The following is a 16,028-nucleotide window of genomic DNA, read 5'->3' as shown; positions in this document are numbered from 1 at the left end:
TTCTGGTTCACCACCAGAATTTTTAGATCTTGAGATCTATCTCTTCGACTTACATAAATTGCAATCGAGTTTTGTTGGACTCTAGTTGTTTTCAGCAGTTTGACTATTAGGTTACTGTTATTTGCGAGACTTTAAAGAAAATATACGTGATAACCTATTGTGTCCTGCTGAATTGCATAATAATTAATTTGACGTATGTATTACATCAGTAATACTGTTGCAAAGCAATATGTTGAATCCATTATTCGAATAGAATATGCAGTTTGCTTGCAAATTAAGAAAACATCACGTAGCAAAGTGTATGACACTTACATAACTATCTCAAGTTTATACTTGTGAATTAGAAGGTAATTGATAAGTGACATCTACTACTTAACCGTAGATTATGCACTATTGCCTTGAGGTCTATATTATGTCATTCAGATATAATGACCCCTTCAACTTTGCACGTAACTTATGGTCGCATTAAGGCGAGAAATTAATTTCTTTACCAACTGTGAGGTCTACACCATCATGTAGTGATTACCTTCAATGTGTTTTAATTAACACAAGGTTGTGAGAAACGCCATAAGAGTGAGATGTACACTACTTAGTAGTGATTATCTCCATGTGTTTTAAGCAAAAGTGAAGGCATAATAGTTATGGCATGGGATCATAGCAACGGAATAATTTTCATTTGCAACTATGATGTCTACACATCTGGTGACTACCTTGATGAAGTTTTTCCAAATGCTTCGCAACTTCATAGCATTTGTCATTGGTTGAGACTTTAGTGTCAGGTACTCCATCAAATGTGGAACCAAGACATTGGCGACGATAACATCGCCATGCTATGCTATGAAGACAATTATGCAAAATACTTGTATAATTTGGTGATTACCTTCCATGCAAACACAACTTATGAGACGTCATCATAGCTACGAATTAATTTTCAGGCACAACTGAGAGGTTTAACACCATTTTATGGTGATTACCTTCATGTGTTATAAATAACATAAGGCTGTGGAGGCTATGATCGATGAGAATGTCCATAAGAGTGAGGCACCACTAGGTGGTTGACTATCTCCATGTGCTTTAAGGAAATTAAAGGTTTGTCCCTTCTGAGGTGATTAACTTTAATTTGAAGATCTACACCACATTGTGGTGTTCTTGTGGAAGGCTTGACCTATGAGTCACTACGAATCACCATGACCATGATTATGCTCAGCCATAGCATTTTCATCCTACTTAATTTACTGATGGTAAATTAATGCATGAACATTGCATGCATCATATGGCTGACCTTTCTCGAAAGGTAGTGCGATGAGATGACATTATGTGGGAGTAATCATTTAACATGGGTCCTGGACATTGATGATTTTGTCGACCCGTGGCCATGTCGCCATAGAAACTCCACATGTAGATAATGTCATGGCTATTTATAAGATAGCATAATCACAATGACTCAATTCTGAAATTGAGTATTTAAATGGATGGTGAACATCCATTTTCCCTTTTGGGATCTCCTTAAGGAGATATATTGTTATAAGCATCACACAATGACTATTCATTCGTGTTCAGGACTTCGAGTCCGTTGAAGCTTATAAGTTATTTTGTCTATAAATCAACATTGGGTTGAGATTATATAATAAGGCTATTTCGGATACATATCTGATTGTAAGTCCTTACTGCATTTTACATTCTCCTATATGGTAAATATAAATACCATTTTTATTTCAGGGTGAAAATATGATGAACTTCTTATGAAGGATTATCACGTTCAATGGTTGTTATACCATTGCCTGAAATTCATGCTTGCGCTCTTAGTGCTAAGCAAATTAGTGGTTAAAAACCACAGAGAGTTAAATGTAAAGTGAAGACAAAATGACAAATAAAAATGGAGTATATATCTCAAAAGGGAATGGATCATTTAAGAGAAATGATCGCAATGACAACACTGTTTGTCAAAGGGGTGGTAGTACGAAATATCGTACCAACGGTTACCAATATGTCAAGTATTGGATTGATCATACCACCAACTCCTTATCGGAGAAGGAAAATGAGTTCAATGGGATAAGATTGAAGTTCAACTTCAAAGGAACAGCCAGAAATATTCTGGTACTGTAGAAGGAAAATTAACTCCGCTACAGTGATGATATACTTGTGGATGGTCATTCCCAAGATGTCCTGGAGATCTCGTGTAGTCTCCTGGTTATCCCAAATATCATTAGCCTAGAATTGTGCTACTACATGTAGTATAATTCGCAACATTATGTCCCGAGGACATGATAGTTGAGAAAATTGAGTGTTTGAATCATTTCATACTCAATTTTGTTGCGTACACAATAATTTTTCCTCCTTTATCACCATGGTATGGGAAGTTAGAGAAATTATTGACAATTCTGTTGACCAACACTTGACTGTTTCAATATTCCCAACAATCATAAGATTTTATGTGCACTGGACGTGTCATAGGGGAATTAATTTTAAGGCACTCTCACCTTAAAATTCAGAATGAGCCACACATTACTCTTGAAAGCATTCAAGAATGTATGTGAATTACTCAACCATCGTGCGGGTTATGTTGGTGCTTCGTGGTTGCACAGATGCATCTTTAAGATGATCTTATGTGTGTATCATTCACACAAAACCATATGAATACTGAATTAAGTGCTCAAATTGACGAATTTAGATGAGAGTGTCCTAACGTGGGATAATACCATTGGAATGAAATTGTCGCTGAATTTGTTTCACGAACATTCAATGGTCATATTCAGTATATTTTGTACATACCCACAATGGTTTGGCTGGATCTCTTCTGAAAGAGAGTCAAAGTGGCATGGCCAATGTTACAGAATTGTGATTTGCCAACATTTAGTTGGCGGTAACATGCGGAATCACACACCGCATGTTTAATACTGCGTCCCCTTGCAGTTTGTACGTGGAAATAGGATTTCCCATCTGTGGTAATCGGTTGCATCCGATATCACCACCCCGGCGTATGTCATGGGCCCTCACATATATTTGGGATCTATGTGAGGAATAACTGTGGTATGATTGTTAATCCGTCACATACCTTAACCCTGAAAAGGGAGTTATGGGCATGTACGCTGATTGCTTTTGCAATAAGGACATTTTCTGGCATTAGGGGGAGATGTGTACCACACGGAATGCCAGGAAATGGGTAAGAAATGTCGTTGACATTTGATCCACATACTTAAGTAACTAAACTAGAGGTTCAGGTTATGAGAAATTTGCATTATATTGCAAATAATCTGCCAATATATTTACTAGTGACAATGGTGTCATTTGGTCATATATCGGATTGAGTGGAGGTACCTAATAAACCACTCGTCTCCCCATATGAGAGCAAGAGGGGGAGAATTCTGATCATATGAGACTAAGTTCTCTTTGTTTTTGTTGGAACAAAAGAGATGGTCGCCCAATCACCAAATGTGGTTCAACCTATGGTTGGATGACACCAGTAGGATGTGTATCATCCAGGACCCAGCACAGTGTGCACACATTTTTGTGTGCTGGGACATCGAAACACCTTGACTCTGTTGTTATGGGAAGTCACAACGAGTTGAAAGGCACAATGAAAATTCCACTGCTGATACTGATTCATGAGAATCGTATATGAGAAAGTCTACATATGACGACATATAAATCTTCCTGGCAATTGCTAAAATCCTTTTGGGCCCTGAACCAAAATCCATGGAGAGTGTTGTTGCACTTATATTGGTTCAAATGAAAGGAAGCAATTGAGGAAGAATAGCGCTCGCTCATCAGAGAGAGGTATTTACGATAGTAAAACCCTCTCCTCATAAGTATCTCCCATAACGGAAGAGAGAATGAGGTGGTGATAAAGCGAGGCTTTTGTAGCACAAGGGTTTTTGCAGAAACCCGACATCAGTCATGATGTGACATACCATCTTGGTACGAGTGGAATTATGTTTCGATACTAAATGTCATTGGCAGTACAGATCCATGTGGTTGATGTATGTAGTTGTGCCTACATACTCCCCCCGGGTCAGTCGATCTGGATTTATATGTTAAAGTCTTGAATGACTTAATATTCTGAATCCAAAGGAAAATCGCAACATGTGTGTGTGAAACTTCTGAAGTCATTCTATGACTTGAAGTAGTCGGAGATAATTGTGTGGTACAACCGACTGTGTGAGTTCTTCCACGATAAGGATAACTCTAATGTCAATGATTGTTGATTGTACTCATGGCTAAATCCTTAATTGGATTTTACGTCACCTAAGTGGTGTTGATGATCTTATCATCAATGTCTTTATGCGAGACATTTGAGATACACACAATCATTTTAAGACGGAGATTTGGGTCAAACCAAATATGCTTAAGTTTTTAACTTGAGCTTGTTCCCCTAGGAATAAATGTATATCAGTCTTCATATATCCCGAAATATTGAACAAGTTCAATACGGATATATAATATCAGAGACACATATGGTCATATTCTACCTATTATGGGATACCAATCCTTCAAAAAGTGGGAAGATGGTGAAGTGATAGATGGAACTGAAGTTCCATATCCACCATCGAAGCACTGAGATATCTTGCAAAATATGTCAGGCCTGACATTAAGTTCGTTGGCAATTTATTGAGAGTGCAATCCCCCGAAAGGTATAAGGTTTGTGTATGGATTATTCTAAGATATATCCAAGACACAAAACTCTTGATTAATTCTAGTATGAAAATCAAGATAGGACCAATGTGTGATATTTGATAGTGGCTAATTATCTGATCCCAAGAGTGTCATATCAAAGACTGGATTTACTGGAAGAGTATTCAGAAGGTAGTCTTCAGAATAGACTCTAAATGAGTCCTTCCGGTGATCATTCTGCAGAAATTATATGAAACATCACAAGATGTGTATGAATTCGCAGAATGATTGACCACATGTGAGTTCATGTGGAGATTCATTCGAATCACCTATCATTATCTACGAAGATAATGTCACTTGTATTGCTTATGAGTTATATTTATCCTCATAAATTACAGAAATGTAAGAGGGTAATTTGCAAACAAAATATTGTGATATTTACAGTATCTCTACCAACAGTTGTATTCCATAATTAAGTTTGTGGAATTGGTATGAGACAACCTTTAGGTTTGCAATGTTGAGGGGAGTACATCCCTAGTTATAACTCATTGATGATCTTCCGATCACTGATATTGTACTCTTTTTCCCTTTATGAGTTTTCCCTAAGGTTTCTCATATAAGGTTTTTAATGAGACAATATAAATACAAGTGCGGACGTATGACACATGGTTTCTCCTTAATTTTTCCCACTGGGTTTTAAAGGAGTTTTCGGTGGCATATCGTTATAATATTTCTCCTCAATATTTCCGACAGGGGTTTTTTAGGAGGAGTCTTTGGATTGCAATATACAGACGACAAATTGATCAAGGGGAAGTGTTAGGAAATAAAATATGTGATCAATTGTGTATGGAAGGGATGCCTCCCAGGAGGTGTCTGTTGGGGAAGAGGTGTCTCCCCAACATACCCCTTCAGCCTGTATATAAGTGGATCTCCCACATTGCAATAAAATAAGAGAATCATTTTGCTTCATTTCTTTATGTCTCTTCACTCTATACTTTAACAAAATGACCGCGGCATCAGCGTTGCCCCTAGCAGCCACATCAGCAGCTGCGTCTGAGTCGTGATTCTCGAGAAGCCGGAGCAGCAAATGACAACTGAAGAGCCGCGGGCTCGAGGCAACCCGTTTTTGAATATCATTTGTGCCTCAGTTTGTAATGTTGAACGTGACAAAACGACGGCGGGAACGATTTCTTTTCTAAAGCAGCGACCATATTATTAGTGGCGTTGTACTTGCATCAAACAGTAGATAATTGATGAGATTAAAAATACGTCACAGAGTACTTGAGTTGTTTTGATACGGAGTACAAAATTTGCCTAGAGCTAGCTTCCGGGCAGGTGGCTGTCACCTTCAACGGTTATCGTTCGTAGTCAATAAAACGCTGCTTGACTTGGCACCTAGCAAACTAAGCACAAAACGCGCTCATCATACTCGGCCATCTCCGCCGGCCCGCGTGCGCTCAAACTATATAAACCCACCCCAAGTCCCCAGCAGCTATCCATCTCATCCATTGCAGCCGAAAACACAACAGCAGCGACATCCTCACATAAAAAACCTCACATCATCCAAGGTCACCGGCCGTTTTCGACATGAAGCCCGCCGCCGAGCCGGCCACCGGCATCCCCGTCGGCGGCGCCCCCGCCGCCGGCACCTGGTCCTCGGGCCTCTTCGACTGCTTCGACGACTGCGGCCTCTGCTGCCTGACGTGCTGGTGCCCGTGCATCACCTTCGGCAAGGTGGCGGAGATCGTGGACCGCGGCGCGACGTCGTGCGGGACTGCCGGAGCGCTGTACGCGCTGCTGGCGACGCTCACCGGGTGCCAGTGCATCTACTCCTGCACCTACCGCGCCAAGATGCGCGCCCAGTACGCGCTCCCGGACGGCCCCTGCGGCGACTGCTGCGTCCACTTCTGCTGCGAGCCATGCTCGCTCGTGCAGCAGTACAAGGAGCTAAAGGCCCGCGGCTACGACCCCGACATCGGATGGCAGCTCAACGCCGAGCGCGGCAACGGCAACGCGCCCGCCGTGCAGATGATGGGCCGCTGATCAAATTCGCAAAGGTCGAGAACAAGTGTTCTTTCGTGCTTGGTAAATTACAACATAGCTAGTAATAATAGTGACTTGTATATAAAGTTTATAGTGTGTGTTGTACGAATACTGGCGACATATAGGTACGCGCGTACGTCACGACTGGGATTGAGTTTGTAATGTTCTTATGCATTTTGTTCCTTGTATAATAGTATTTGTTTGGCTTGCCGCCGAAAAATGAGGTTCTGGCCAAGCAAATCTTATAATCTGCCCTCTAGCTCATAGCCAGGTTGTCCATAATCTTGCAAGGCGAGCTCACACAATACCGGAGAAATCATTGCCAGTTATCCGGAAGTTGGTAAACATTTGCTTTGTCGAGTGGTGCTAAGAAGACACACGGCAAAGCCAACGAACTTGGTAAACACCGACAAAAACACACTGCAAAGATTTGAACACGGTAACAACAGGAAAAAACCCAACTACAAAACGAAAGTGAGAAAATTGTTGTTTGCCGTACTCTGAGATGAAAACACACTACAATAGTTGTTTTCTGTGGAAAACGCCGCCGAGTTTCGTTAAGCCTTTGCTGAGTCTTTGGCACATGTGACAAAGGTGGCATTTTTTGTAGTGACAGTCTTTAATTTCATGATTAATGTAGTTATTTTTTCTTGTCTATAGCTAGGCTACATGCAGCAACTATTATAAGGGATGCAAAGTGACACGGCCTCGCTTCGTAGTCAAAATCGGTTAAGTTAGTTATAAGTTTTTTCACCAAATCAGTCTATTTAAACTATATAGTCCCTCCATCTAATATTTAATTTTACCTAAATACGGTAATATATACACATTTTAGTCATAGATAGATTTATATAACTCCATTTAGAACCAAGGAAGTAATACTTTTTACGGAATTATGCAAGATGCCATTTGCAACCCTAGCTATCATGCACCACTATGCTCCGATGCGGCGGAGACAACGAGAATTTGTCAACGGGCGCGAGCTTGTAGCCTGGTAGCAATGCTATGGCGACGTAGAGTGATAAGCACTGGCATTAAATAATCACGGTTCTAACCACTGACAGGTGATCGGATCGACACGCTAACTTGGAGATATTCTCAATTAAGCGGCATGTCAACTTGATTTTGGATGAAACTGGCCCTAAGGGTTGGTCAATGGTCACACCCGCTGATGGCTTTTAAAAAGGGGATAAGTCTATCGTTGCCTAAAAAAACAATTCCTGTTGAGGAAAATTAGAGCATGCACGGTGTTTTTTAAAACTTGGTCCTAAGATCATTTTTAGTCCCCCCTGGAGATCAAGGACTCGCTGAGGCAGCTTGGCTTGGCTGCCTGACAGAGAACATCACCTCTGTCTGATGTCCTCTTTCCCCTGTACCTCTTATATCTGAAAAATCTCCTCCTGTACTAACATTTTATGGCCTTGGGGCCAAGCAATATATACAAATTCAGGTGGGGACTTTGTCCCCCCCGGTGACCATCAAAAAAAAAAGATCATTTTTAGTCGCGTCCTCCAAAATGTCTTTAAAGGAAATTTTGGATGCGTCGGATTCTTAACCGCGCCCAGCCATGTCTTTCAAAAGTTGTTTCGGTTCGACGCGGTTTAATATTGTCCTCGACGTCTCGAGGCCATCTCCGCTACACAAGGGACGTTACGAACGCACCGAACGCAACGCGAATGCGTCGTGCCGAGTGCAGGTCAGCCATGACATTGATACAACGACTGCTTAGTATTCTCACAATTCCCAACTCCATTTCATTTCTCCTGCCGTGACTCTTACTTCATCCCGCCCGGTCGCTACTCTTTTCCCACCCAAACCTCGCCGCCGCCACCACTTACATCCTGCTCAGCCATGGTTCCTAAAGATCCTAATACGACGGTGAAGAAGGCGACCGACAAGGAGGCCGGCAATCCGGCAAGACGGCTGCTAAGAATGGTCTGAAGGCATCCTTCCACAGGCCATTGAAGGCGTCGCCGCCAAAGACGAAGCTAGAACCGTGGTCGCGAGAAACGTGGGAGAGCTTTAGCGGCCTCCAATGCAGTAGTGCACGTGGCAAGGTCGAGACCGCAACGAGGCAAGGTAGGCGCGTGGCCGCCGGCATGAATGCACCATCGGTCACCAATGCGGTGCACGTGGAGGTGCTGCCTGCGCCGGCAGGGCCGGTGGAAACCCATGGAGCTGCATGATGAACGGCACCATGTACATTCCGGGGAGTTCCTCCTCGTAAATGCCGGGGTTTTTGAACGAGAACGGCACGCCGACACAGAGGTTCTCGCAGCATTACGCCAATAGCCTGCCGCACGGAAGGTTCAACCCCAACACCATGTTCTCCCTAACGTACGAGCAGCGACGTCAGGAAGCCCACGAAGGCGATGCCAGCCTTCCTTTCTTAACGCGTATGAGGCCGCTCCAGTTCGAGGGTAGAGCCGGTAACCCGTTCGACGGAATGCCGGCAAGCGGCAAAGTTTTCGTGGACTCAAGGGAAGCAGAGGCGAGGGAGGATGAGGACGAGAAAGACGAGGAGGAAGAGGAGGACGAGGAAGATGCCGTTGAAGTGGACTAGGAATAGGATGAGGAGGAGGATGAAGAATAGGTGGCAGGGGAGAGGGCATCAAGAAAAAGAAGGCAGCGTCGGGCACGCGTGGCCCCAAGTGGAAGCTGCTGGAGGATCAGTGTTTCTGCGACTCTTGGGCGACGGCGAGCATCAACGTGATCATTGGTGCCAGTCAAAAATATGGCGCCTATTGGGAGAGAATCAAAGCGGAGTTCGATGAGCGCAAGATCGCCAACAAGGACTACACTAAAATGATAACAAAGAGGACCCGAAAGGCTGTATCATCCCCGTGAAACATCACACATTCGACGGTGAACACATTCCAAGGCTATCATGCGAACATTGAACAAATGCAGGAGAGCGGTACAAATGCAGTCAACTAAGTAAGTGCGCTTAAGTCCCATTTGTGGGTGTGTTTCTAATTGTCTATACATTGATACATTTGCTCTTTCTTGATTAGTTGGACCGTGCGCTAGCCTTGTATGCATTGAAACACCAGGGCTGACAATTCAGCTTGTTGCATTGCTACAACAATCTCAAATAAGTTGAGAAGTGGAGGTTGACACACATTCAATTGTGAAGAACTCTTGAAGCGTTGGTCTCAATGACCGCGGCATCTGATCAAATGACCGCGGCATCAGCGCCACCCACAGTAGCCACATCAGCAGCTGCGTCCGTGACAGTGTGAGCATTGGCCTCGATGAGTACACCTGTGACGGTTATAGCGTCATGATTTTCGACAAGCCGGAGCAGCCAATGACGACTGAAGAGCCGCCGGCTCGAGGCAACCCGTTTTTCATATATCATTTGTGCCTCAGTTTGTAATATTGAACGCTACAAAACGACGGCGGGAACGATATCTTTTTGAACGCAGCGACCATATTATTAGTGGCGTTTTGTACTTGCATCAAACAGTGGATAATTGATGAGATTAAAAATACGTCACAGTGCTTGAGTTGTTTTGATACAAAATTTGCCTCGAGCTAGCTTCCGGGCAGCTGGCTGTCACCTTCAACGGTTCTCGTTCGTAGTCAATAAAACGCTGCTTGACTTGGCACCTAGCAAACTAAGCACAAAACGTGCTCATCATACTCGGCCATCTCCGCCGGCCCGCGTGCGCTCAAACTATAAAAACCCACCCCAAGTCCCCAGCAGCTATCCATCTCATCCATTGCAGCACAAAACACAACAGCGACATCCTCACATATATATACCTCAGGTATTCTAAGTTCAGGTACCTTTTTCGAGATGAAGCCCGCCGCCGAGCCGGTCACCGGCATCCCCGTTGGCGGCGCCTCGGCCACCGGCACCTGGTCATCCGGGCTCTTCGACTGCTTCGACGACTGCGGCCTCTGCTGCCTGACGTGCTGGTGCCCGTGCATCACGTTCGGGAAGGTGGCGGAGATCGTGGACCGCGGCGCGACGTCGTGCGGGACTGCCGGAGCGCTCTACGCGCTGCTGGCGACGCTCACCGGGTGCCAGTGCATCTACTCCTGCACCTACCGCGCCAAGATGCGCGCCCAGTACGCGCTCCCGGCCGGCCCCTGCGGCGACTGCTGCGTCCACTTCTGCTGCGAGCCGTGCTCGCTCGTCCAGCAGTACAAGGAGCTCAAGGCCCGCGGTTACGACCCCGACATCGGATGGCAGCTCAACGCCGAGCGCGGCAACGGCAATGCGCCCGCCGTGCAGATGATGGGCCGCTAATCAAATTCGGGTGGGTCGAGGACAAGTGTTCTTTCGTGCTTGGTAAATTACAACATAGCGTAATTAATAGTAGTGGCTTAAAAATTGTTAATAAGGTTTACAGTGTGTGTTGTACTGGGATTGAGTTTGTAATGTTGTTATACATTTTGTTCCTTGTATAATACTCTCTCTGTCTAAAAATAAACGACTCAACTTTTTCTAAATACGGATACATCTACATACGAAAAACGCATCTACATACTACCATATCTGGAAAAAGTTGACTCACTTATTTGTGGACATAGGAAGTAATATTTGTTTGGCTAGCCGCCGGCCAGCCGGCGTCTGGTTCTGAATATAGAAAATATGAGGTTCTGCCCAAGCAAATCTTCTAATCTGCCCTCTAACTCATAACCGGGTTGTCCATAATCTTACAAGGCGAGCTCACACAATATTGGAAAAATCATCGGTGCCGTGTGTACGGTGGTTCGGAACTTGGTAAACGTTGGCTTTGCTGAGTGGTGCCAAAAAAGACAATAGCAAAGCCAACAAACTTGGAAGGATCGACAAACAAGTGTTCTTTCGTGCTTGGTAAATTACAACATGGCTAGTAATAGTAGTGACTTGATATCTTGTCATCATCTGTGTGTGCGTTATAGTTGCTCGATCTGCATTTTGTTCCTTGTATTATTGTAATTATTTATTTAATATATACTACACGTTTACTTATAAGGGTTTTTATCATTTTTGTCACCTGTGTACTACAAAGTTCCATGGATTTTCTTCCTCAAAAAAGTTCCATGGATTTTCTTCTGCCACGAGTAACATACTACTCTCAGTTTATACAAACTGGTCAAGATAGACGAAAATATCAATTAGGGGACAAACCCAACAAAAGAAAGCACATACATGGCTTCTAAAGTTAAGTTTAAGCTAACTTCTTCTAGGGATAAACACATGTAAACTAAAACACAATATAACTAGATAATGCCCTGCGTGTTGCTGCGGCAATTTATAGCAATGAAAGTGGGCAAAATCATATAATAAAGAAGAAGATTATTTTAAGCTCAGAGCTTAACAAATTGTACGTACATGTTCCCAGGGTGATTCAGAAACTTTGAACCGAGAAAAAAAAGGGTATACCAGATTGAACATAAAAAACAAAAGCTGATGTATCACACGATTGATTAAACATCTTTGTAATGCAAAATAAGTAGGAACATATCAGCAAGACATGGGAATATACTTTGTAATGTTACCATGGGAATTTTTTTGAGTAATGCAACACTGAGCTAATCGGATTTGTCTTCAATAGACCTGCCCTGGCAGTGCCGTAGTCACGTGAACTATTTGTGTATTTATTCCTGAAAATAGAACGCATGATTTTAACATAGTACCATAGAAGATTATAGAAAAGGACAAAGTATGAAATTTTAGATATTTACTGGTAACAGTATTATAAGATCATTGCCTGTTAGATTGAATTGCCTCTATTATTTTGACAGCCACGAACCGTTCAGTGATAAAATAAACTGAACACTGAACAGGGTGTTCAATAGATTCATTCCACAACCATTCAGTGTTAACATAGACTGAACACAACGGCAAACCTGATTGAAGCCCATTCGATTTTGGCAGTGCAATCAATCATGTAAGTAGAATTGCTCCCATATCTCAGATTTTGCAGCGTGACCATCTTTTTTTTTCTGAAACGGAATTTTGCAGCGTGACCTGAAAAGTTGAAACTTGGATGCAGATTAGCTGTTATAATTATTTCATTCTGTACAAATTATTGAAAAATATGGTTTAGTTCGGGGCAAAGTATCAGATCAGAGAATAATCAGGTCAGTAACGCATGCTCTGAACACCATGATATTGATTTCTCTTGACAGAGATATACAGGCCGTATGGAACTTGGGAAAGTCAGTTACTATAAGCAGAAAAAATGGAGCATGTGCCAACATTTGTGTATTGTTTTCTCTCACAGGGATTGGATCACCGCCAAAGGATAGAAGTACTTATTCTGAAAAATCATTTGATTATACATTTCCTAATTTTGGATCAAACGGAAAAGAAGAATATGGAAAATGATTATATGAACCAGAAAGCAGGTTCAGTAACTATCGCTACGGTCAATAGGAAAGAAACAAATACAACTTCCAGTCATTTGGCCCCTCACCATGACTTCAACGAAGACGAAGGCTTCATGCCTTGTTTCTTCTGCTTGCTTGGTGGCCACCGTTTCCTCTTATTTGAATCACTGGCCCTCTTCAGACCTCTGGTTCAACTTGATGGGCGATCTCCTTGCCTTGACCTGCAGCGCCATTACCTCCACCCTCTTGGAGCTCTTTGTCATAATCGACTGATCGGGAACGGTGTATCCATCGGACAGCATTCCGGAGGCTCTCTGCATGGTCGCCAAAGATAGGCTAGGAGCAGCAGGAACTACTGCCGAAGATTGAGTAAAAAGGAGTGTGGCCACAATGGTGAGGATTTGAGATACATACCAGAGTCTCGAAATGAAAGTGGTGGGCCAGTGGACAATTACAACCCATTAGAATTTAGAAAGAGAGGAAGGTGGGGAGGTGAATGGATGAGCAACGACTATTGAGGTGCACAATTGATGAAAAGAAGAGAAGTGATACTTGAAGAGTGGCTGGCCTCGCGCTTCAGTGCCACGACAGGAGAAATAGAAATAGGTGGACTTGTTGCTAGCTCGTCGGTGGTTCCGTTTGCCCCTAGTGCTGCGAGGAGAGTAAGGAGCGAAGGTGCATGCCAAAGAAATTAATTAATGTCCATCAATGTTGTGATCGTTTGAGGAGGGCAAGGGTCAATTTAGTGATCGGTGTGAAGATGACGTGGTGCCTAGATGACTTGGATCAATTAGATGATTTGTTGGCAAGACTGCTGAGGTGGCAATCTATGATTGCTCGTAGATACATGATGAGGTGGATACCTTGCATGTGCAGGAAAATGGGATCACCTATTAAGAATAGAAAGATATCATAACACTAATGTTCTCTGAGTCCGTTGGATGCCATAGTTACTCCTAAGCAAGACAATAGTCATTGTGTACTCCCTCCATCTCGGTTTAACATGCATGCACGCAGTTTAAGATAAACTTTGACCATTGATTGAATCAATAAAATATTATTTTTATGACGACAAAATCTATATCATTAGATTCGTATGAAAAAAAAAATTCTAATGATATAACTTTTGTGACATATATTTCATATTTTATTGGCCAAAATAATGGTCAAAGCAATTTCTTAAACTATATGCACGCAGACGGAGGGAGTTGATATATTTTAAGTCACGCCTAACCTACATAGGCCCTAGTAAAGATATCTCTTCATCATACATTCTTGCACAAATATGTAAATATATTTTATAAGTTATAAACTCCCAAAACTAATTTGTTATATAATGGGTGGGGACAATCCATGGAAAAAAAACAGCATATCTTCATCATAATCATGATTAATTTAGCGACCTGATACAAAATTGTTAATTTCATTAATAATTTTTCAAAAACAAAATAAATATGAGAGTAGGTATGCGATTTATATAGCGCTAATAATTGTATATGTATTGTTCAAACAAGGAATTGTTTGCTTGAACTGCAAATTTATCTGCATTGCCTAGAAAAAATGATATGCCAAAAAATGCAATGTATCTTTACACTGGTGGAAAAAAGGGCTTTGGTCGCGGTTGGCAACTGCCATTAGTCGCGGTGGCGCAACCGCGACCAAAGCTGCGCGACTAAAGGCCCCCCCCTTTAGTCGCGGTTCCTTACGAACCGCGACTAAAGGCCCGTCCACGTGGGCCGCAGGCGAGCGCCAGGGCGGAGGACCTTTAGTCGCGGTTCTTCTGGCCAGCCGCGACTAAAGGCCTCCGCAGGGTTTAGGGTTTTAGCCCCCCTCCCCCTAAATCTGGTTTCTTTTTAATTTGTATTATTTTATTTCTTTTGGGTTTTAATTCTGAAGGAGTTTCACATATTTAGGCCAACCGCGACTAAAGGCCTCCGCAGGGTTTAGGGTTTTAGCCCCCCTCCCCCTAAATCTGGTTTCTTTTTAATTTGTATTATTTTATTTCTTTTGGGTTTTAATTTTGAAGGAGTTTCACATATTCTACGGTACTGTATACATACATGCATATGAATGTACAATTTCAAACAAATTTGAAATTAGAACCAAAAAGAATTCAAGAGGAATATACAATATATATTCAATATCGGATGACCATATACAATATATATTCAATATCGGATGACCATATACAATTTTGAACAAGTTAGTTACAAATTCTGGTGCATATAAAGTTCTATGTCATCGTAATAGTGTTCTCCTTTAGGATCGATGACTTCCCTCGCCAACCATCCAGCTAGTTCCTCTTGAAGTGGTCGGAAGCGAGCTTCTGGACTAAGCGTCTTCCGGAGGTTATTCCTCAGGATGTTGTTCTCACACGTCTGGTCCCGCTCATTGCAGTATCTCCGGATCCTCTCACAAACATAGTATCCACATAGGTTGGTCCCCGGTGGCTGAGTATCCCCAGTCGTCCGCACTGCCATTTTAAAATGTAGCTCTTTTTTGAATTCACCGACCTTGGTATCTACGAACCGTCTCCAAACCCTACGAGGCAAAGAAAATTAAATAAACAAGAGAGTTATTAATTAGTTACTTGATATTAGGAAATGATGAACGAAATAGGCCGATCGATATAGAGCGCAAATGAATGAAAATAATTACTTTTGCATCATTTTTCTCATGTCACCCCAAAGCGCCGGATCCATATTCAGAGAGTCGTGGACGAGAACTGAGGAGGTCTGAACTTTAATTACCATAAGAATCCAGTGGAACCTGCGGACACGATACATGCACAGTCATGCATAACTCATCGATTAGCCACATACCATGCATGGAGTAAACAAAAGAGAATGTGCTCAAGACAGAAACACTCACCCAAAATGGTAAGGAAATAGAATATCACTTTTCTGTTGCTGTTTTCTAATAAACCGCCACAGGTCATCCTCCACGTCGGCGGGGTGGTGTTCTAACACATGTGAATTAACGATGTGTGGGTCAATGAACCCAACATCATGGATGTTCCTTATTCGCATTTCCCGCTTCTTCAT

General features: G+C 42.6%; 2 protein-coding genes and 1 long non-coding RNA gene across 3 annotated transcripts; 2 read left to right on the top strand and 1 right to left on the bottom strand.

The window, feature by feature from the left end:
- Positions 1-6,101: 6,101 nt before the first annotated feature.
- LOC127291981 (cell number regulator 10) lies at positions 6,102-6,904 on the top strand. Its single transcript, XM_051321325.2, has one exon. The coding sequence runs from the start codon at positions 6,199-6,201 to the stop codon at positions 6,652-6,654; it is 456 nt and encodes a 151-aa protein (XP_051177285.1). The 5' UTR covers positions 6,102-6,198; the 3' UTR covers positions 6,655-6,904.
- Positions 6,905-10,365: 3,461 nt separating this feature from the next.
- On the top strand, positions 10,366-11,073 carry LOC127291982 (cell number regulator 10). Its single transcript, XM_051321326.2, has one exon. It carries the CDS (start codon positions 10,457-10,459, stop codon positions 10,910-10,912), a length of 456 nt encoding a protein of 151 aa, XP_051177286.1. The 5' UTR covers positions 10,366-10,456; the 3' UTR covers positions 10,913-11,073.
- A 911-nt stretch (positions 11,074-11,984) lies between these two features.
- On the bottom strand, positions 11,985-13,618 carry LOC127291984 (uncharacterized). The gene is made up of 3 exons (XR_007844885.2): positions 13,071-13,618; positions 12,502-12,622; positions 11,985-12,255 (listed from the first exon to the last, which is right to left on the bottom strand). It is a non-coding gene; the product is annotated as an uncharacterized lncRNA (long non-coding RNA).
- Between the last annotated feature and the right edge of the window lie 2,410 nt (positions 13,619-16,028).

This window comes from Lolium perenne, chromosome 4 (genome assembly GCF_019359855.2).
Source record: "Lolium perenne isolate Kyuss_39 chromosome 4, Kyuss_2.0, whole genome shotgun sequence".
Lineage (NCBI taxonomy): Eukaryota > Viridiplantae > Streptophyta > Magnoliopsida > Poales > Poaceae > Lolium > Lolium perenne.
This window is presented reverse-complemented; position numbering and strand designations above follow the sequence as displayed.